The following is a 24,227-nucleotide window of genomic DNA, read 5'->3' as shown; positions in this document are numbered from 1 at the left end:
GGTCACTACCGCCGCAGCAAGACCATCCCGCTTTGCGGCGGGCTCTGGTGAAAACCTGTAGTGTCTTAGAACCGGTCCACTAGCACGGTCCTCGCTATCCCTCTCTGGCACAGAGGATCCACCTCCTGCCAGCCGGCATCGTGACAGTAGATCCGGCCATGGATCCCGCTGAAGTTCCTCTGCCTGTTGTCGCCGACCTCCCCACACTGGTCGCCCAGCAAGCCCGACAGATTGCCCAACAAGATCACCAGCTGTCGTACTTGACCACCATGACTCAGCAACTCCAGTCTCAGCTACAGCAGATTCAGTCTCAGCTACAGCAGCAGCAACCATCTCCTCCGCCAGCTCCTGCACCTCTTCCGCAGCGAGTGGCCACTCCTAGCCTCCGCCTGTCTTTGCCGGACAAATTTAATGGGGACTCTAAGTTTTGCCGTGGCTTTCTTTCCCAATGTTCCCTGCATCTGGAGATGATGTCGGATCAGTTTCCTACTGAAAGGTCTAAGGTGGCTTTCGTAGTCAGCCTTCTGTCTGGAAAAGCCCTGTCATGGGCCACACCGCTCTGGGACCGTGATGACCCCGTCACTGCCTCTGTACACTCCTTCTTCTCGGAAATTCGAAGTGTCTTTGAGGAACCTGCCCGAGCCTCTTCTGCTGAGACTGCCCTGCTGAACCTGGTCCAGGGTAATTCCTCCGTTGGCGAGTACGCCATACAATTCCGTACTCTTGCTTCTGAACTTTCCTGGAATAATGAGGCTCTCTGCGCGACCTTTAAAAAAGGCCTATCCAGCAACATTAAAGATGTTCTGGCCGCACGAGAGACTCCTGCTAGCCTGCATGAACTCATTCATCTAGCCACTCGCATTGACATGCGTTTTTCTGAGAGGCATCAAGAGCTCCGCCAGGAAAAAGACTTAGATCTCTGGCCACCTCTCCCACAGTCTCCACTGCAATCTGCGCCTAGGCCTCCCGCCGAGGAGGCCATGCAAGTGGATCGGTCTCGCCTGACCCTGGAAGAGAGGAATCGCCGTAAGGAAGAGAATCTTTGTTTGTACTGTGCCAGTACTGAACATTTTCTGGTGGATTGCCCAATCCGTCCTCCACGTCTGGGAAACGCACGCTCACACTCAGCTCTCGTGGGTGTGGCGTCTCTTGATGCCAAGTCGGCTTCTCCACGTCTCACGGTACCTGTTCGGATTTCCACTTCAGCCAGCTCTCCCCTCTCAGCCGTGGCCTGTCTGGACTCTGGAGCTTCTGGGAATTTTATTCGGGAGTCCTTTGTGAATAAATTCCATATTCCGGTGACCCGTCTTGTCAAGCCACTCCGCATCTCCGCGGTCAACGGAGCCAGGTTGGACTGTACCATACGTTTCCGCACGGAGCCCCTTCTTATGAGCATCGGATCTCATCACGAGAGGATTGAACTTTTGGTCCTCCCCAATTGCACCTCGGAAATTCTCCTTGGACTTCCCTGGCTTCAACTTCATTCCCCAACCCTGGATTGGTCCACTGGGGAGATCAAGAGTTGGGGGTCCTCTTGTGCCAAGAACTGTCTAAAACCGGTTCCCAGTAACCCTTGCCGTAACTCTGTGGTTCCTCCTGTATCCGGTCCCCCTAAGGTCATTAAGGACTCTGCCTGCCACAGGAAATGCCCCTCCCCCCCTCCCAGGCAAGCTTCTGTGTCCCCTCATGGCCCTCGTCCTGGTGTCACACTGCCCCGTGCCAGGTCTCGCCCTCTGCCCTCTCTCCCCATTCCTACTCCTGCGGTTCTGCCTGCCGTTGAGGAATCCCTCCTTCCTTTCCCGGTGTCCTCATCCCAGGGGAGGCAGTTACCCGATAAAGAGAAGGGGAGACCTAAGGGGGGGGGTACTGTTACGCCTAGCGCTCCGGGTCCCCGCTCCTCCCCGGAGCGCTCACGGCGCCTTTCTCCCTGCAGCTCCCCGGTCAGCGCTGACCGGGAGCGCTGCCCTGTCATGGCCGTTGGGGATGCGATTCGCACAGTGGGACGCGCCCGCTCGCGAATCGCATCCCAGGTCACTTACCCGTTCCCGTCTCCTGCGGTCATGTGCTGGCGCGCGCGGCTCCGCTCTCTAGGGCGCGCGCGCGCCAGCTCCCTGAGACTTAAAGGGCCAGTGCACCAATGATTGGTGCCTGGCCCAATTAGCTTAATTGGTTCCCATCTGTTTCCTGGCTATATCTAGTCTACTCCCTTGCACTTCCTTGCCGGATCTTGTTGCCCTAGAGCCTAGTGAAAGCGTTTTTGTGTGTTTATACCCTGTGTACCAGAACTTTGCTATCTCCCCTGACTACGAACCTTGCCGCCTGCCCCCGACCTTCTGCTACGTCCGACTTTGCTTCTGCCTACTCCCTTGTACCTCGCCTATCTTCAGCAGCCAGAGAGGTGAGCCGTTGCTAGTGGATACGACCTGGTCACTACCGCCGCAGCAAGACCATCCCGCTTTGCGGCGGGCTCTGGTGAAAACCTGTAGTGTCTTAGAACCGGTCCACTAGCACGGTCCTCGCTATCCCTCTCTGGCACAGAGGATCCACCTCCTGCCAGCCGGCATCGTGACAGCCCTGTGGTACACCTATCTCCACTAGTTTTTTACATATATAATAAACAGTTTTTTTTAATCAAACTATATTCTATGGCCATTTGTTCAAGACCTTGAGCCCCAATTTACCTTCTATTTATAATTAACAAATCTGTTTAACTTTCTGGAGCCAGTTGATATATATAAAAAAGTTTTTCCTGGAATACCCCTTTAAGATTGTCTTCTGGCAACATATCTTCTCCTGCATTTTAACTCACTGTTCCACAATCCTTTTAACAGAGTCCAGCAACAGATATCATATTGGAACAGAGAATCTGTCAAAAGAGTTTTGATTTTTGCACGAGTTACATCATGTACTTTATTGGCAGGGAAGCTTGTGCTAAAGGGTATCTGTCACCAGACTGACTCTTGAAAGTTAGGTTTAGCTAGCGGGGTCATTTTCACTTCTTGAAGGAAATCATAAAGACAATTATTTCCCATGTGGTTAGATATATAAAAAAAAATGGTATACTAAGTAACTTTTACACAACCTTTTGAGGGTACTGTAAGAAAGTCTGTCTTTACTCCATCTTAAGTCTTAGAAACTGACTGGGAATGTATGCCAAGCTAGAAATCTCTCCAGAAGGAAAGAGTACCCATCTGCAGACTGTTTCCGGGTTATTGCCCTTTCTCAGTACACAGTAGGGTGTTACTTGACTTTAAGAGAAAAGGTGGTGTCAGAGCTCCTCACAAAAGAACATTCCCCCTTTGGTCCCACAACAATAGGCCTCTCAATAGCCAGCACCCTGCTCTGTACTGACAAGGGTCAATAACCCCGAAACAGCTTTTCTAAAGATAGGTATTCTTTCCTTCTCTAGAGATTTTTTGCTTGGCATAAACTCCCAATGAATGTATAAGACTCTGATTTAAAGGGAAACGGGTGCAGAAAAGGTGGTGTAAGAGTTGCTTTATATATCCTTCCAAAATTCCCTGTGGAGCATAAATGGCCTTTAAGTCTCCCTGTCTTTATGATGCTCTCCTCAAGGAGAAATATTCCCCTTTTGGTTCTGCTATATATGTAGTCATGATGTCTGTTGCCTTCTGTTTCTTATAAGAAAACATCAGGCAGAATATGCCTGGGGCATTTTATAGCAACAATTCAAAAAAACACTGGGTGACAACCACATGTTCTCTGTATAGTCTGCTGTTATCATTAAATCTGCTCCATGTTGCTCCCTGTTTCCTGTAGATGTTTTAAGGTTCTTGCCAACCAATGATCTCTGCCAGTGAACTGGAATACGCACAATGCCTGTGTCATGTGCTGCCACAAGATGTACACTCTGCAGCCTCCTGTGCTTCCTCTTTGAGTTAGTAAAATATATGTGGCCATATAGATTCTGATAAATGTGCTTTTTTGTTAACAAGCTCTGTTAAAGGGGTTATCCTGGGCTTTAAATGTTGTGAGAATCCTCTCTCCCTGGCCCACTACTTTTGTGCCAACATTATCCAACTCTACAGCTGCATACAGCAGCCAAAACTCAGCATGAATCCCATCCAGTGTTTGGAATGAAATAAAACCGGACATAGGGGAGCCTAAATTGCCATAATATTTTGGAGCCCCGGAAAACTCCTTTAAGTGCTTATCAAAGAAACTCTGGGGGTGGGCAGAAGAAGCCTTATCTAAAGTGTTAAAGGGGTATTCCGGGCAAAAACATTTTATCCCCTATCCAAAGGTTAGAGGATAAGATGTCTGATTGTGGGGGCCTCCCCTCCCCCCACGCAATCTCCCTGCAGCACCTGCATTCTATGCGGGTACTGAATCTCCAGTTTCGGGACTGGGGACGTGACATCACACCACGCCTCCTCCATTCATGTCTATGGGAGGGGGCGTGACGGCCGTAGACATGAATGGAGGAAGCGTGGTGTGACGTCACGTCCCCAGTCCCGGAAACCGCCAGGTTTTCGAAACTGGAGATTCAGCACCTGCATAGTAACTGGAGATTTCTGAAACTGGAGATTCAGCATCCACATAGAATGCCGGTGCTGCAGGGAGATCGCGGGGGGGTCTCAGCGGCGGCCCGCGATCAGACGTCTTATCCCCTATCCTTTGGATAGGGGATCAAATGTTTTTGCCCGGAATACCCCTTTAACTAGTGGGTATGACCTACTCAACACAGAATAGTCTGCATCCTCGCATGCCTCTGTACTATATAACCTGATAATGGAAATTGCTTCCTTAGAGCAGGTCACTTAATAACTTTTTTTTATTGTAATTCTGAAAGGAGCCTCTTAGTAGCCTTTTTAAGTCTGTTCAATCAGAATTTTATGTTATCAATGGGGCTTTAAGTCTTTTTGTGTTTTTCTAGTCTTTTGAAATCGAAATCTTGTTATTCCAAGACTACAGTATATATTCTGTCTGAGATCGTGTGAAACTAGGAATCCAGATTTTCTCAGCATCTGTTCTTATTTCTATACCATAAAAAGCATTTTATCAGGTGCACCAGACCATCTATCTTGGCAGAAAGGTGAAGTAGCCATTTTTACTGTTCTCTAAAAACATCAATACCTAAAAAGTATATATCTATATTTTATACAGCACAAATACATTAAAAAAAAAGGAGACTTCGGTTTTGTGCAAACCAAAAATCAAACATGGCAGAGTAAGTGTTACCAGCAAGTGACTTTCACAACATTTCATCCTCCATATATTATGCCAAGTGAAACTGCTGCCTAGAATTCAGGACAGGAAAATGCCAAAAACAGGCCCCTGAACAGCTTTCCGAAGCCGTGAAGAAGCAACATGGAAATTCACTTTAGGTCGCTGTCCAATAGTGTGGTGCAATATATATGTTTAAAGAGGTAAATAAATGAAGACAGGGCCCGATATAAGGTGGTGTGGCGCTGAGGGGAGAGGTCTAGATTTGTGGCCAAGGGAATTAGAATTTATTAGGCTGGAATGCTGGCAGGATTTTACCATTTTACTAACTTTTTTATGAAAAGGCGTTTTCAATTTTTATACACATAATAGTGGACGCAGCATTATTTTAATGTTGTGGTATTACTAAAGGGAAATGTATTGGCAAAGAGCAAGAGCTAGCAGGGGGGAAAAAAAAAAAAAAACAGCAGTAGTAAATATACAATTTTCACCCCAGTTCAGTTAGGCATCCATCTTTATTCTTTTTTTTGCACTTTGGTTCACAAAATAGATTTTTGTATTGATATAGGAAAGCCCACTGGTGTCGAAATTTCATAAAAGTGGATTTTCGTTTGGTTTTAGTGTAGAATTGGTGGGTAATTTGCATCAATATCTATGTGACATCCAACTATGTTCTGCATCCCAAAGGAAATCCACAGTGTATGGACTATTGTAGTGGAAAAAAACAAGCCACCTGTCTCAGAAATTTTAGGCATACATAGTCAAAATCCATGGCAGAAATACAAGGATTTGTGTTAGATTTCGCAAACTTTTTTTCTGGAAGATTTTTTTCACTGCTATTTCTGGTCCTTTGCACATGGGTGCCAGTCTTAATCCCCTGATGAACCTTATTATGCAATCAGATATACGGGGAAACGTGCTGGGAAGTTTTGAGTTCTCATTAGGAATATCTGGAAATTAAAGCAAAACCTAGTGATGGTCCTTTTGTACTATTGTTTGTTGTCAGATGCCTTTTGTAATATTTTTTTATATGTGATTTAATACAGATAACATTTTAGCTATATTTGATTAGTTGTTTGGGTGCCAGTCTTAACCTCTGACCTACAGCGCAAATTGTTACCACAACCACAGCATAGCTATGTACCTAAAAGCACAACAATAATGAACCTAATGAAAATATGTAACAGCGTAAAAAACCTTTTAAAGCATTAATGTTATTGCATGTCTACATGATAAAAAAAGTTATTTTGCCGACTGAATACTAACCGAGCTGAGGCAGCCCGCGGGAAGGGGAGAGGGGTGCTGAGGCAGGGAGCGGGTTGGGAGTGCGGGGAATGCTCGGGGGACCCGATCTGAGGCAGCCCGCGGGAAGGGGAGAGGGGTGCTGAGGCAGGGAGTGGGTTGGGAGTGCGGAAAATACTCAGGGGACCAGAGCTGAGGCAGTCCGTGGGAAGGGGAGAGGGGTGCTGAGACAGGGAGCAGGTTGGGAGCGCGGGGTATACTCAAGGGCTAAGAATTTTATTAAACATACATGGGGCAACAGGGAAACATCAGAGATCAGAGCCAGGGGGATGCAGTTTCACACGTCTGCGCTCACCTGGCTCTGATCGTGGAGAAGGAGCGGGCAGGATGCTGCAAGCAACGGGCAGGAAGCTGCAGGGGGAGCGGGGATAAGGAGGCTGCATGAAGCCCCTGCTCTCCCCTGGCCGAACAAAGCTGTGAGGAGCGATCCTCTGCTCTCCCCTTGCCATATTATGGGGGAGATTTAGACTGGTTTTTCCTGTCTAAAATTGTCGCACAGAAAGTCACAGTCTAAATATGTGCGACTTTTTGCGAATTTTGCTTTAGAGGATTTTTAGAACATTATGCATTCTAGTCTGTTTTAGATGGAAAAATGCATCGGTGCTGAATTTATCAAAAGCGACTTTTCGGCGACAAGTCGCATCGGCTGAAAGTACGCTGAAATGTCAGACCATGCTGGAGCAGGCTTAAATACAGTCTAAAAGCATAGATCCCGAAGTCCGTGCACAGAATTTATCAAGAGCCGTGCTACTTTTGATAAATTAGGCGCACAATAGACCGGCCTAACGCTCTGTAGTTTGGTCTATATTGATGCGGGACATAGACAGCTTTGATAAATCTCCCCCTATGTGTTTTGCTGTAGTGGAGGAGCGGGCAGGAAGCTACAGGGGGAGCGGGGATAAGGAGGCTGCATGAAGCCCTTTTTCTCCCCTGGCAGAGCCGAAGCTGTGGGGAGCGATCCTCCACTCTCCCCTTGCCATATTATGTGTTTTGCTGTAGTGGAGGATCGGGCTGTAGAGAGCACCCCCCCCCCCCAGGCACCAATGGTAGGGGGCAGGTGTGTGCATGTCAGACAATGGGGCTGTGTTAGTCCAGCACTGGAAAGTGCTGAGTCAGCTAACACATTCTACGGCAAAACACATAATATGGGACATCACTGGCACTGGCAGATAGGACACAGGGTGATAAAACCATAACCATACCTGTATTGCCAAGCTGTAGTGCCAAGGTGATGCCAAGCTGTAGCATACATGCCTTCTACCTCTACCTCCTTCTAGGCCCTGCATGATTAATGTACAGGGCTCAGTGCTGGAGGTCATACCCTGTGCGTGAATCATGCCAGGCAGACTAGGGTGGGGGGAAGGATAGGGCTCAAGTCCTACACAAGTGCATGGAAACTTAGTTCTTGCACATTTTCCACAGCAGAAACACTGCTCCCATTAGCAATAGTCCTGCAGGTTCATCTCTTATGTGGAAATCAATGGAAAACTGGAGTTGCCAAAATTATTTTTAACAGGACTCGACCCCTGGGAAAGGATGAGGCATACTGCAGCTCTGCACCACCTCTATGGCACTTCAGCTGCAAAGGAAAACAATGACTTTCTAAGGGCCATAAGAAAAAATATGCACATACAATCATGGCGGTAAATGTTGGCACCCCTGAAATTTTTCAAGAAAATGATGTATTTCTCACAGAAAAGGATTGCAGTAACACATGTTTTGCTATACGTATGTTTATTCCCTTTGTGTGTATTAAAACTAAACCAAAAAAGGGAGGAAAAAAAGCAAATTGTCACATCAAACTCCAAAAATGGTCTGGACAAAATTATTGGCACCCTTAACTTAATATTTGGTTGCACACCCTAGGAAAAAATAACTGAAATCAGTCGCTTCCTATAACCATCAATAAGCTTCTTACACCTCTCAGTCGGAATGTTGGACCACTCTTCCTTTGCAAACTGCTCCAGGTCTCTCTTATTAGAAGGGCGCCTTTTCCCAACAGCAATTTTAAGATCTCTCCACAGTTGTTAAATGGGATTTAGATCTGGACTCATTGCTGGCCACTTCAGAACTCTTCAGCGCTTTGTTGCCATCCATTTCTGGGTGCTTTTTGACGTATGTTTGGGGTCATTGTCCTGCTGGAAGACCCAAGATCTCGGACGCAAATCCAGCTTTCTGACACTGGGCTGTACAGTGTGACCCAAAATCTGTTGGTAATCCTCAGATTTCATGATGCCTTGTACACATTCAAGGCACCCAGTGCCAGAGGCAGCAAAACAACCCCAAAACATCATTGAACCTCCACCATATTTCACTGTAGGTACTGTGTTCTTTTCTTTGTAGGCCTCATTTCATTTTCGTTAAACAGTAGAATGATGTGCTTTACCAAAAAGCTCTATCTTGGTCTCAACTGTCCACAAGACGTTTTCTCAGAAGGATTTTGGCTTACTCAAGTTCATTTTGGCAAAATGTTAGTCTTGCTTTTTTATGTCTCTGTGTCAGCAGTGGGGTCCTCCTGGGTCTCCCGCCATAGTGTTTCATTTCATTTAAATGTCGACGGATAGTTCGAGCTGACACTGATGCTCCCTGAACCTGCAGGACAGCTTGAATATCTTTGGAACTTGTTTGGGGCTGCTTATCCACCATCCGGACTATCCTGCATTGACACCTTTAATCAATTTTTCTCTTCCGTCCACGCCCAGTGAGATTAGCTACAGTGCCATGGGTTGCAAACTTCTTGATAATGTTGCGCACTGTGGACAAAGGCAAATCTAGATCTCTGGAGATGGACTTGTAACCTTGAGATTGTTAATATTTTTCCACAATTTTGGTCCTCTTTCTGTTGTCCATGCTTCGTGTGGCACACACAGACACACAATGCAAAGACTAATTGAAGTTCTCTCATTTTTGTCTGCTTTCAGGTGTGATTTTTATATTGCCCACACCTGTTACTTGCCCCAGGAGCATCACATGCTTAAAACAATCTTATTTATCCACAATTTTGAAAGGGTGGCAATAATTTTGTCCAGACCATTTTTGGAGTTTGGTGTTACATTATGTCCAATTTGCTTTTTTTCCTCCCTTTTTTGGTTTTGTTCCAATTCACACAAAGGGAATAAACATGTGTATAGCAAAACACTTGTTACGGCAATCCTTTTCTGTGAGAAATTCTTCATTTTCTAGAAAAATTTCAGGGGTGCCAACATTTACGGCCATGACTGTAGTTACTTTTATCTTCCTGTGAGCCCAATTTTTACTGGTGTCAGCTCCAAACCTCAAACCGAGCTGTCAAATTCCCTTTAAGCAGTATTTCAGTATAATGTGAGGACTGCACCAGAAAACACCCATATTTCAGTGTTATTACTTAGTGTCAAGTGATTGGAGGTTAAAGCGTTATTCTGATTTGATAAAGTACAATCACTAGCATATGCTGCCACTTTAGGATTGGTGAGGTCCAACCTCTTGCACTCCTGCTGATCTTGAGAATAATGTGGGCACAATGCTGAATTGGTGCTGCATCCCCTTCAATGTTTTTCCTTTACTTGGGTTCTCTTGGTTTCTCACTGTGCAGGTAACAGCAGCCAGTCCATTGGAGAGAAAAGAACAATAACATCCTGAATGTGTCTGTGTCATATAAAAGGGGTGCTCAATGGTTTGCTATTGCTTTAAGGTAGATGTGCTCTGGATTAAAGAATAATCCAACACTTAACTTGTATACAATAAGCATTAAAAAATGCATGTGCTGGATAAACCACCCGTGAGATGCAGCCCTATGTCATGCCTTTAATCCATTACTGAAAAACTATACAAAACTACAAGCAGTGCTGGCAGGTATATGTGGAAGCAAAGGGCAGACGTTAACATGATGAAAGCATGAAATAGTGTTTTCTAGGCTGATCTTCCTGCCTTTCTGTTTGGAATCCAAGAAGATACAGCTTTATGTCCTGGCGTGTTTGAACAGCTGTCAAAAATGAGCTGGGAAGAAAGCTGTTCTACGCTTCAGGCAAACCGCATTAGGTAGCTAGAAGATGTGTTATGTCGTTTTCTCTTGCATAACTGTATCTCTAAGTGCTATGAAGATAGTCCACCTTGGCCGGTCATATGAACATATTTCATAGCAATGGTTTATGATTTTTCTCATGTATATTTTTCTAATTATCTCTACTGAAGAGAATCTACAACTGTAAGGGGGAGGATTACAGCGTTTCATTAAATACTGTCTTAGCTATGGCTTGAGTACATTATCCAGACCAATGGAAAGTGAAAGCATACAATCACAGTTAAGGATTTTATGTTTTTGAGTGTTAATTTTATCATCTGGCGCCCATTAGTTTTATAGCTGTTTACAACACTTTATTTTCTGACAGCATTCCTTTGCCTTTACTTCCATGACTAAAAACGATATTTGCATCTGCTGCAGATTGCAGGTAGTCTCGGGATATCAACCTAATGTGTATCTCTTTCTGTTAGGTGGGAATTCTATAATCCTGTTATGTTTGTTTATCTGTAGTCACATATGTGGCCACATAACATAATTAAACATTCCGTTTACCTGACACCTGATAAAAATGCACTGGACTGAACAAGCTGGAACTGTACTGGTGGATGAGGAACAGTATTCCATTATAGGGGGCATGTAGGGGGAAAGGGGGTTATTAAGAAGCAGCAGCAACATAGCAAGGAAGGGTTTACACTGAACTGCTGCTTGTGATAATGTCATCTCTTGTGGTTGGGGGAGATGACATTCAGGATGCAGCACTGTGTACATACAGCTGCTAGGAACTTAATGGGTAGTGGGTGATGAGAGGGGGCAGACAGGGTAGTGTGGACCCTCTGGAAGGGCAGACTAACAGATTATAGGTAACAGATTATAGGTAGACAGCACAGCACTCCCTTCCTTTTGTAGTTAGAACTAGCTTTGCTTCGCACCTATTCCCAGTGTTCTGACAGAATTCCCCAAACAGCAGGCAGTATACAGGATTTAAGGATTTTTTTATGGAGTAAGGCTAAGTTTCCACTTGTTTTTTTTTTGGCAGTTTTTGGAAAACTGTCACTGCAGTTTTTGAGCCAAAGTGGGAAGTGGATCCATAAGGGAGGAGAAGTATGTCCTATTCCTTTTGAATACACTTCTGGCTTTGGCCCCAAAACTGCAGTAGCCAGAAAAAAAAAAAACAAGTGGAAACTTAGCCTAAGGAGTATTTTTAGTTTGCTGTTAACTACATAAGCCAGCAAATGTAGGGAAGTAGTTTGTGCCTTCTGCTGTATTCCCCCAGTTTGTTCTTCCCCGTTTGTTACAGAAGAAGATTTTTAAAATGCCGACTATTTTTAAAGTGCCGACTATTTTCTTCTGAAGATTGCACTACTGCACTTTTTCAGAGCACCACGGTGCATCTTGCAAGTAAGCGGCTACCCTTATGTTGCTGAAGAAGTGTCAAGAAGTAGAGGATATGGAGTAGCGGCACTGCTGACCCGTAACTATTTCTATATGCATATAAGTAGTTTGAAATGGCAGTAACCATAAAAAAACTAAATAAATAAAAACAGTTGATACACTAACAACCCCCACCTCCCAATGTTGGCTTTTCTAAGGGTATTTTATTGAAAGAGACCATTGTGACCAAGAGATTTAGCAGCAACATGCAAATAATGCCCAAGTTAAATAGACAGATAATCAATACAATGCCAAAAGGGGGTGTTGGGTAGTTGTTTATTGGCAGTGTAATAATTGAAGATGACCTCCATTGTGCTTATAACTTCTATTCTATTCTGAAACAGTTCATTTTAGTTCAGATGAAAAACACCTAGTGCGAGTGATTTAAGTGCTGTGTGTGAACGGAAACCCTGTGGAGTTCAATTGGGATTTTCACATGAACATTTTTTCCACTCTCCCCAGACACTGCAGCCAAGGTTTAGTACTTTACTCTAGAGCTTTTGCTTATCGAAGTCACCAAAGTCTAGTCTGAAAATAGTGAAGGAGAGTTTTTAGCTGATCAATTGTGTATAATAAATGTACAAAATACTCTGATCTAACAGCATTGAGCTCTCATCATCTCCTGTAGGAATTTCCTCTTTGGGATATTATAGGGCACCTTATATATACAATATAAGAGCAAAAACTAATATATAGCAGCCAGAACAACAACAAAACAAACAAAAACAAAAAAAAAGCATAATTCCAACATGGATTAAAATTGGAAATCATGATCTGATTGCATGGCAACTCTATTATTTCTTTTCTACAAATGTCTTAAAATATTACTTTTTTAGCACTATATTAGTGACTACTAGCCTTAGTTGCTGGCTTTTTAAGCTACTTTGAGACATTTACTATGTAAGCTCACGTAAGCCTTGTCCTTTTTTTTTGCTTTTCAGTGAGTGGCTGTGTCTGTCACTCACTGTCCGCTGGGGGCCCGCCACTGTACACTGATTGACTGTATGTAGTCAGTCAATCAGTCAGCAATCAGTCAGAATGCAGTAGCAGTGGCCGGCGGAAGGTACTACTTCCTTGCACAGGCACGACCGCTGCCAGGCAGGGGCGGACATATCGCCTATTCAGCCGGTTTAGCTGCACAGGGGCCCAGCGTGTGAGGGGACCCGCCCTCATACGCTGGGCCGGCCCTACCATGGGACCCGGTGCACATATGACAGGGAAACCAGTCTTGCCCAGTCACTAAACAGCTACTTACATCTGCCCATGGGGACTTCCTGGCCGAGGTGCGTGCGGTGGGTGACGTCATCGAAAGCACCGGGACGCCAACGTCCACAGCGCAGAGCATGCAATGACGTCACTTATAGCACGCACCTCTGCCAGGAAGTCCTCGCAGGCAGATGTAAGTAGTGCAGGCCAGGTAAGAGTGTGTGAGTGAGTGAGAGTGTGTGTGTGTTTTTTTGTTGGGGTGGGGTTATGCTACACTACCTAATGTGGGGAATCTATGCTACCTAATGTGGGGAATATATGCTACACTACCTAATGTGGGGAATATATGCTACGCTACCTAATGTGGGGAATCTATGCCATGCTACCTAATGTGGGGAATATATGCTATGCTACGCTACCTAATGTGGGGCTACGCTACCTAATGTAGGGAATCTATGCTACGCTACCTAATGTGGGGAATATATGCTATGCTAGCTAATGTGGGGAATATATGATATGCTACCTAATGTGGGGAAACTATGCTACGCTACCTAATGTGGGGAAACTATGCAATGCTACCTAATGTGGGGAATATATGCTACATAATGTGGGGAAATGATGCTACCTAATGTGGTGAATCTATGCTACATAATGTGGGGAAACTATGCTACCTAATGGGGGGGGGGAACTGCTGCCCACCTAATGCAGATTAATGTGAGTTGCAGTGCAATTTTATGGCATAGTACTTTTTTTGGGGGGGGAGGGGGCAAGCACATTCTTTGCAAAGGGGCCCTCTGTTGTCTGTGTCCGCCCCTGGCACCAGGCATAGGCTGCATCCCTCTATATGGGGGTGCAGCTCCATCCCCTGAAAGAGATCTCTCCCCATGCCAGGCTGGTCCATCACCCCCCTCCCTGACCTATTGCCCGCCCGCTCGCCGCTTTGAAAAAGGGCAGTTCACACGCCGCTTCTTTCATCATCTGCTCTTGCCCGGCAGCACTGTGTGCACCTTTAAGACTCACACAGCATTCAATATGCACCGGTGGCTGGAGTGACAGGAAGGAGCCGCAGCTTCATCCTGTCACTCCAGCCTGGGCTTCCTTTGTGGCAGCGGCTTAGTAAGAGTCTGTCCACACAGGAAGCAGAGAGAAGAGGAGCGACAGCAGCTGCAGGGGAACGAAGGAGCGGTGAGTGATTTTTTTTTTCATGCTGTGAGGGGCATAATATACGATGGGGTGCAATGTGAGGGGGGATATTATACAAAAGTGGACACTATGAGGGGATAATATACGAAGGGGGCAATATAAGGGGATAATATAGAAAGAGGAGCAATATGAGGGGGTAATATAGAAAGGGGAGCAATATGAGGGGGTAATATAGAAAGGGGAGCAATATGAGGGGGTAATATAGAAAGGTGAGCAATATGAGGGGGATAATATAGAAAGGTGAGCAATATGAGGGGGATAATATAGAAAGGGGAGCAATATGAGGGGGTAATATAGAAAGGGGAGCAATATGAGGGGGTAATATAGAAAGGGGAGCAATATGAGGGGGTAATATAGAAAGGGGAGCAATATGAGGGGGTAATATAGAAAAGGGAGCAATATGAGGGGTTAATATAGAAAGGGGAGCAATATGAGGGGGATAATATAGAAAGGGGAGCAATATGAGGGGGATAATATAGAAAGGGGAGCAATATGAGGGGGTAATATAGAAAGGGGAGCAATATGAGGGGGTAATATAGAAAGGGGAGCAATATGAGGGGGTAATATAGAAAGGGGAGCAATATGAGGGGGTAATATAGAAAAGGGAGCAATATGAGGGGGATAATATAGAAAGGGAAGCAATATGAGGGGGTAATATAGAAAGGGGAGACATATGAGGGGGTAATATAGAAAGGGGAGCAATGTGAGGGGGAAATATAGAAAGGGGAGCAATATGAGGGGGATAATATATTGAAAGGGGAGCAATATGAGGGGGATAATATAGAAAGTTGTGGCCTAATACTAAACAGCTGCACAGAGGGATCTTATATTATCTGGGGCAGTGTAATAAATATAGGGGGTTAGTATAGAGTTGAGGACTTTGCTGTAAGAAGCCTAAAATGTTTGTCTGGCAGATTCGATGAAGACGAGTTGTGATTGGGAGAAATCTTGATGATGACCCAGGACAGATGGAGAAGAAAGAGAAATGTGAACAACTCTGATCAGAGAAGACGCCCCTGTGAGTATGTAATTGTAATGACTTATATGGTCTGCAGCACCTGTGTACAGCTCAAATCTACTCCTATATAGGGGTTATTGATCTTTTGCACAGTGGTTTTTATTCAATAACAATATATCAGTGTTAGTCAGTGGTAATGGTAGTGGTCATGGTGTGGCAGAATTATATGTCCCTTGTATTGTGGTGTTATTAATGATACTGGTCTGTGTATAGTGGCTTTTATTTCCTTACAGTATGTTGGTATTATTTAGTCACTGCAGAACTAATATGGAGTGTTGATATTATTTTATGTTTCTAAGCCCGATACTAAGCTAAAATCCAGCGTGTGCCACAGTGAGAAAGGAGGCCCCAAAATTTCTGATGCCAGTCCTGTGTAAGCTTTTAGCAGATGCCAAAGGCAACGGTCTTTGTACTAGGTTTACTGTAAAAATGAAATGTAAGATTTATTAGGATTAAGTGTTTAATAATATAATATGCAGCACATGTTACAAACATGACTATGAATACACTGCAGAAAATAAACATCTGATGTTTAAATAGGATTTAATGGTATGTAGTACTTAGTGATGAGATCCTAGTGTAAAAAATATTAGAAAAAAATATTGTTCTAAAAGAGTAGTATATTTAGTAGTATAAAGCCCTTTTACAGCACATTACAGATGGGAATAAATCACTTTTACTGCAGCATGTTGATACAAATTTCTAGCCTTTCAAACATATATATTAAGCAAAGACATAGCAAGGCTTTACGTCACTTGGGCCAGATTCTATCTGCTGAGCAAACCTCGGATCTAAATACAGTACTGTGGCCATAGATGAGTAGATTGCTGGTGCAATAGTATAGAAATACTCAACCATTACGGTCATGTCAGGAAAACCATATGAGCCCAATGGTGAGTAATCTGCTGTTTTGTCTGTACAAATTTTTTTCTTCTGAGAAACATGAGGTCTGAATGATATTTCTGCAATAATCTTCACACAATCTTGTTAGGGTGTGTCTGTATGATCTGTTGTACTGACTGTCCTCCTACAAGTATTTATACAATATTTCTGAAAAATATTTCTGAAAAAGTCAGCCAGCTCTTATATGAAAGAAAAACTCCGGATTTTTGTTGCCCATATCGTGCATATTCACCATCACTAGCCATACATTGCCATTTGCTTGATTCCAGCAGAGTTGCATCCTTGTGTAATTTGGTCATGTGATCACCAGTATGACGCACAGAAAATCACATTGTTTAATGTGTCAAAAGGATGTCAGTCCTGGGTCACCTGACTTCCTGTCAGGGGCGGATCCAGAGTCGAGTCTCGGGAGGGGCACTATTAGAATATTTTGTGTTGGCGGACAGAAAATAAGATTACGGAACTTACAATATTATTAAATGTATCATACAGTCCTAACCTTGTTTAAGACTCTTAGGCCGTGCTCATATGTCAGAATAATAATCAAATATACCAATTGCCACAGAATGGGAAAGTGCTAAAGAAATTTTTACCATTTAAAACTACAGCTCCCAGTATGACCTAAGCAGTGGTAAGGGGATGCTGGGAGTTGTTGTTTCACCCATCATAACTGCAGAACTTACAAGTAACTCCAGCTCTGATGGGACATAGTGAGGAGAATACAGAATGATATCAGTGATTACAGATGACTTCTTCTCTATAGTGAGGAGAATACACAATGATATCAGTGATTACAGGTGACGTCTTCTCTATAGTGAGGAGAATACACAGTGATATCAGTGACTACAGGTGACGTCTTATCATTGTGTATTCTCCTCACTATAGAGAAGACGTCACCTGTAATCACTGATATCATTGTGTATTCTCCTCACTATAGAGAAGACGTCACCTGTAATCACTGATATCATTGTGTATTCTCCTCACTATAGTGAAGACGTCACCTGTAGTCACTGATATCATTGTGTATTCTCCTCACTATAGAGATCAGTGATTACAGGTGACGTCTTCTCTATAGTGAGGAGAATACACAATGATATCAGTGATTATAGGGGACGTCTCCTATAGTGAGGAGAACACACAGTGATATCAGTGACTACAGGTGACGTCTTCTCTATAGTGAGGAGAATACACAATGATATCAGTGACTACAGGTGACGTCTTCTCTATAGTGAGGAGAATACACAATGATATCAGTGACTACAGGTGACGTCTTCTCTATAGTGAGGAGAATACAGAATTATATCAGTGATTACAGGTGACGTCTTCTCTATAGTGAGGAGAATACACAATTACATCAGTGACTACAGGTGACGTCTTCTCTATAGTCTTTCCTTATCTAATTCAGCTGGTACATACCGCCAGGATTTGTTCCAGCTAAATCTTCTCTCTGCAGAACTTGGTGCCCAGACGTCTCCTCACTATGTCAGCGCATTCTGATCCTCTATATGAAAACAATAATTATTATAATACTGCCAAACACTGTATTCTTTGAATATAATACTGGCACACACCCTCTGAATATAATTCTGACACACTGTACCCCCTGAATATACAACACACTGTACCCTCTGAATATAATACCGCCATACACTATACCCTCTGAATATAATACTACCACACACTGCACTCTCTGAATATAATACTACCACACACTGCACCCTCTGAATATAATACTACCACACACTGTTCCCTCTAAATTTAATACTACCAAACACTGCACCCTCTGAATATAATACTATCACACACTGCACCCTCTAAATATAATACTATCACACACTGCACCCTCTAAATATAATACTACCACACAGTGCATTCTCTGAATATAACTTGCTGTGCAGTGCACCCTCTGAGTAAAATACCGTAATGTATTGTGGCCCCGAAAAAACGTACCATCCCAGAAATTCCTCATAATATACACTATACTTCTGAAAGGCAAAACACTCTGTGCCCCATCTTGTGCCCCTACATATAATAATTATGACCCGTCCTGTTCCCCCCACATAATAATGCCCTCTGTGCTGTGCCCCTCGCATATAATGCTCCTGTCATGTGCCCCACACATATAATGCCCCCTGTGCTGTGCCCTTCACATATAATGCCCCCATTCTTTGCCCCTCACATATAATGCCTCCATCATGCGCCCCTCATATATAAAGCCCCCATCATGCGTCCCGCACATATAATGCCCCCATCATGCGCCCCTCACATATAATGCCCCCTGTGCTGTGCCCTTCACATATAAAGCCCCCTGTCCTGTCCCCTCAGGGGGCATTATATGTGAGGGGCACAGTACAGGGGGCATTATATGTTTGGAGCACATGACAGGAACATTATATGTGAGGGGCACAGCACAGGAGGCATTATATGTGAGGGGCGCATGATGGGGGCATTATATGTGAGGGTCAAAGAATGGGGGTATTATATGTGAGGGGCACATGACAGGAGCATTATATGTGTGGGGCACAGCACAGAGGGCATTATATGTGAGGGGCGCATGATGGGGGCATTATATATGAGGGGCGCATGATGGGGAATTACATGTGTGGGGCACAGCACAGGGGGCATTATATGTGTGGGACACAGCACAGGGGGCAATATATGTGAGGGGAACAGCACAGGGGGCAATATATGTGAGGGACACAGCACAGGGGGCATTATAAGTGTGGGGCACAGAACAGGGGGATTATATCATATAATGCCCCCCTGTGCTGTGCCCCACACATATAATGCCCCCTGTGCTGTGCCCCACACATATAATTTATATGTGTGGCACAGCACAGGGGGCATTATATGTGAGGGGCACCGCACAGGGGGCATTATATGTGAGGGGCACAGGACAGGGTGGCATTATATGATATAATGCCCCCTGTTCTGTGCCCCACACATATAATGCCCCCTGTGCTGTGCCCAACACATATAATTTATATGCGTGGCAGAGCACAGGGGGCATTATGTGAGAGACACAGCACAGGGGACATTATATGTGAAGGGCACAGGACAGGGGGCCCCACTGTCATGTGCTCTTCACATATAATGCCCCCTGTTCTTTGCCCTGCAGACCCTAATTAAATATTCCCTTTTCTCTGACCCCCCTCCTCCTAAAAGTGGCGCATATCCTGTTTCCCTAATCCCCTGGACCCTGAGCATACCCTTACTTACAGTATGCAAGCGTAGATCAGAGAGGGATCTGTGAGCTAGAAGGAGCAATCTAATAGGTGATAAGGTCATCCTGTAGTTCATAGGAAGCATTGGCGGATCCAGGGGGGGGGCAACGGGGCAATTGCCCCCCCCCCCCCCGATATTGCTGCCCCCCCCCCCCCCCCCGCTCCCTAGCATGGTGGAGCCGAAGCTGTAAGCTCCCGCTCCACCATTCACTAACCTTTCACACGCGCTGTGAGTACACAGCGTGTGAGCTGCCGGGACGAGATCCACTAAAGGCCGGCGCGATTACGTCACATCATCACGCCGGCGTCACCCGTCCCCATTCGGTCAAATGAAAAGAATCCGAAGGAAATGTTCTTCCACACAAAAATGCCAGCAACAACTAGATAACCTGGAGGATCGTTTTAAACAAAAAGGGTATCCCAAACCCCTTATACAAGGAGCACGCCAGAGAGTGGACGAATTAGAACAAAGTGCTTGCTTGAAAAATAATAAACAGGGTAATGCAGAGGGTGGTTATGATGATGAATTTGATTCTGTTTTTCTAACTAGGTATTACACTTCACACACCAATATTTTTTTTTTAATTTTTATTTTATTTTTTTGTATAGGTAATATCACCAGCTCATATTATTGTGTCATGATTACTGGCACCATATATAGTCCCCCAGTTATTCTTCTTTAGATGTTTTTCCGTATCCTGTGCAGTATTTCCCCCAGAAGTCCACTTGATGGCCCACGTGGTGGTCTACACCCCGAAGTCATCAATTTTTACTCTAAGAGAGAGTGTGCAGCTGTTTCTGGAGACGGTCAACAATAACCTCTGCATGGTGGAATAATAGGTCACGATGTTTATCAGGATCAGTAGAAGCATCACCCACTCGATGATTATGATGGGGATTTCACGGATCTCGTCCCAGTCTTCATCATTATAGAATAATTCCTTTAATGTTTCATATCCAAAATAGAAAATTACACAGACAAAAGTCAGGCCACAGCAGGTGCATCTACTATGGTGGATTACTTTTTTTGCTCCTGGTAATTTAAACATCTGGATGGACTGCCCAAGGTAGTATAAGGCTTCACATGTAATTGAAATTATCGTGCTGACAAAGTGTATCCTGGGATATTCTTTGGGGGAAAATACATGCATGACAGCTGTGGCAAAACAGGAGGCCCACACAATGGTCAGCAGGATCCTCTGGATCAGGACCTGATGACCAATGAACTCTTCAGTATGCATAACCATATACTTATAAATAAGAAAGGTTAGTACCAAAGTGCCAATGGAAGTCCCTATGAATCCAATTCTGAATAATATGCTTTCGGGAAAGAAATTTCCCACGTCACTATGAAGGAAAAGAAACCAATGTTATTATGGATATTTCCTCACTCCCAACCCATTAAATAAGAATCATGTGCTTGTTTATCTTACCTGATGCTCATCAGTGGTGAGGTTGCATGGCCGAGGACGACCGTAATGATGTAGCTGGTGGCAAGCCAGGCCGCACACCAAAACACCAACAGGAGGGGGACGAACCCCAAACCTTTTAGCTCCATTTCAGACAAGTAGAAGAAGAAGACGCTAATCTCACTAATCTCACTAATCTCACTGGAACAATCTGCAGACTGAAGGCTCGAGCGGCTGTCAGTGGAATGTCAGGACTCCAGCTGTCTATGACATCACATGTGACATGTCAGAATGACTGCTTGTTTCTTGGAGCTGTCATGATTTAGTATCTGCTATAGACAGAACCTGATGTTTTTACTATGGACCTTACAGACCCCAGAACCCAAGTAATTAGTGCAGGGGCTCCATTTTGATCATCTCATATTTCACATTATTTGAGTTCCAGGGCTCAGATACATTTGCACCCTCTATAGCAGTGGTCTTCAAGCTGTGAACCCCCAACCGCTGCAGAACCACAACTCCCAGCATCCCCAGACAGCAACTTCGCATAAGGAAATAGTCTAATTAAACTTTTCTTATATATAGAATCCCTGAAATCTCCAATCTCTCCTTTTATTGGTTTATGACCTGCGTTACTTATTTGTAAAAAACAATGTTTCTGATTGTCTGCCACCCCATACTTATGGGCTATCTCTTCAAACGACTTTATTTGACCTAAAGCGTATAATTGATTTACATAAATATGCCCCTTTTCATCCAAAAGAGTGAATCTTTAATTTTAAGGAATTCTTTAAGTGCTTTATTCGACCATAATGAAGTAAAGTCAAAACTCCATGGGGGAGATTTATCAAAACCTGTGCAGAGGAAGAGTGGTGCAGTTGCCCATAGCAACCAATGTGATTGGTTGCTATGGGCAACTGCACCACTCTTCCTCTGCACAGGTTTTGATAAATCTCCCCGCATGTGATTTAAAATTTTTTTTAAGTTCCTCCCATACTTTATTATATAGATATGCATGGGTGTAGTGAGTATCCCAGCTTCCAAAATCTCAAAAATATCCTTATAAAGACCCATTAGGGTATGTTCACACTACAGTGTGTGAACGGAATCTCCGCTCGCTGAATTCAGCGAGCGGAGATTCAGACTGGCAGCCGGCGGCGGCGGTAGAACCGGGCGGCACTGAGCCGTCACCATTGACAGCTATGCGGTGCTCGCGGACTTCCGTGCAAAGAATGAACATGTTCTTTCTTTGCCCGGAACAATTTCAGTGGCGCTGAAATTCCGCAGTGTGAACGGGTCTCGCGGAAACCCATTCACACTAATGTTAAGTTCACACCGCGGAATTCGGCTCGCGGAATTCCGCCCGTGGAATTCGGCTTGCGGAATTCCGCGGGAATTCCGTAGTTTGAACATACCCTTAGAGAGAAAAAATAGGACTACATTTTCCCTCCTTCTCATAATAGTCTGCAATTTTTGTGCTAAAAAGTACCTAAAAAAAAGTGCCCAACCCCCATCGTGCTCAGCTAACGTTAAAGAAACATATTTCATTCTCGTGCTTTCCTGCCCCAAAGTAGTGAATTTAACCCCTTCACGACGAGCGACGTACATGTACGGCGCCGCGAAGTGTCACTTGGCGCGCGGCGACGTACATGTACGTCGCGGGGTTCCGGGAGCGCCGCGTCGCCGGGAGCGGTGATCGGACCGGGATGACTGCTGTTATCTAACAGCAGGCATCCCGGCACATCGCCGAGGGGGGTCCTGAGACCCCCCCATGACCGCGATGCGCGCAAATCGCAGGTCAATTCAGACCTGCGATCTGCGCGATTCCGGGTCATACGGGTCACTGGTGACCCGGTGTCCCGGAAAATAAGAGGGATCGTAGGTGTCCGAGACACCCTCGATCCCCCTAAAGGGATAGGAGTTTGGTGGCAGGGTTGCCACCCCTCCTATCCCTGCTATTGGTCGGCCGAGCGACCGACCGATAGCAGACCGGGGGAGGGGGGGGTTAAAGTTCGGTTCCCCCGCTTTGCCCACCTATCGGTGTCCGGGCAAAACGGGGGAACCGTCCAGGGAGGGTCGGCGCCGAAGGTCCCTACCTGGATCCCGGATCGCGATGCGGGGATCCCCACGTGCGGCGGCGGCGGCTTCCGGGTCCTGCTAGGTGAGTTGTTGCCTAGCAACATCCGGAGGGCCACAGTTTACAGTGGTCTCTAAACCGTGGCCCTCCAGATGTTGCAAAACTACAACTCCCAGCATGCCCAGACAGCTGTTTGCTGTGTGGGCATGCTGGGACTTGTAGTTTTGCAATATTTAGAGGGGTTCAGGTTGTAGATCACAAAGTGGTCTCAAACTGTAGCCCTCCAGATGTTGCAAAACTACAACTCTCAGCATGCACAGACAGCAGTTTGCTGTCTGGGCATGCTGAGAGTTGTAGTTTTGCAACATCTGGAGGGCCACAGTTTTGAGACCACTGGACAGTGATTTACAACTTGAACTCCTCTAAATCTTGCAAAACTACAACTCCCAGCATTCAGGAACAGCATAAGGCTGTCTTGGCATGCTGGGAGTTGTACTTGCGTGCCTCCAGCCATTGCATAACTACATCTCCCAGCATGCCCTTCCGCAATCAGTACATGCTGGGAGTTGCAGTTTTGCAACAGCTGGAGGCACACTGGTTGGGTTGGAGAATACTGAGTTAGGTCATAGAACCTAACTCAAGGTTTTCCAGCCAGTGTGCCTCCAGCTGTTGCAAAACTACAACTCCCAGCATGCATGGTCTGTCAGTGCATGCTGGGAGTTGTAGTTTTGACCCCCCTCCCGTGTGAATGTACAGGCTACATTCACACTGGCGGCAGATTACAGAGAGTTCCCCGCTGCAAATTTGAGCTGCGGCAAATTTTCCGCCGCAGCGCAAACTCCTAGCGGGAGACTCAGTGTAATCCGCCGTCAGTGTGAATGTAACCTAAAAACACTACACTACACTAACATAAAATAAAGAGTAAAACACTACATATACACACGTACACTGCCCCCCCCCACCCCCCACCCCCCTTCTCCAATAAAAATGAAAAACGTATTGTATGGCAGTGTTTCTAAGATGGAGCCTCCAGCTGTTGCAAAACAAAAACTCCCAGCATTTCTGGACAGCAATTGACTGTCCAAGCATCCTGGGAGTTTAGCAACAGCTGGAGGCACCCTGTTTGGGAATCACTGGCATAGAATACCCCTATGTCCACCCCTATGCAAGTCCCTAATTCAGGCCTCAAATGCGCATGGCGCTCTCACTTTGGAGCCCTGTCGTATTTCAAGGCAACAGAATAGGGTCACATATGGGGTATCGCCGT

General features: G+C 45.1%; 2 protein-coding genes across 6 annotated transcripts in view; one reads left to right on the top strand and one right to left on the bottom strand.

The window, feature by feature from the left end:
• ADAMTSL3 (ADAMTS like 3) overlaps positions 1-24,227 on the top strand; it is a 516,054-nt gene that overhangs the window by 56,138 nt on the left and 435,689 nt on the right. The gene's annotated exons all lie outside the window — the stretch shown is intronic.
• LOC130368460 (DNA damage-regulated autophagy modulator protein 1-like) lies at positions 20,076-21,557 on the bottom strand. The gene is made up of 2 exons (XM_056572141.1): positions 20,908-21,557; positions 20,076-20,821 (listed from the first exon to the last, which is right to left on the bottom strand). The coding sequence occupies exons 1-2, from the start codon at positions 21,030-21,032 to the stop codon at positions 20,221-20,223; spliced, it is 726 nt and encodes a 241-aa protein (XP_056428116.1). The 5' UTR covers positions 21,033-21,557; the 3' UTR covers positions 20,076-20,220.

Source organism: Hyla sarda, chromosome 4 (genome assembly GCF_029499605.1).
Source record: "Hyla sarda isolate aHylSar1 chromosome 4, aHylSar1.hap1, whole genome shotgun sequence".
In the NCBI taxonomy this organism is placed as follows: domain Eukaryota; kingdom Metazoa; phylum Chordata; class Amphibia; order Anura; family Hylidae; genus Hyla; species Hyla sarda.
This window is presented reverse-complemented; position numbering and strand designations above follow the sequence as displayed.

Bases quoted from the DNA above. Each gene is read 5' to 3' on its own strand.
- LOC130368460 (XM_056572141.1), bottom strand. From the start codon at position 21,032: ATGGAGCTAAAAGGTTTGGGGTTCGTCCCCCTCCTGTTGGTGTTTTGG. The intron at 20,822-20,907 runs GTAAGATAAACA...TTTCCTTCATAG, and splicing joins TCACCACTGATGAGCATCAG to TGACGTGGGAAATTTCTTTC.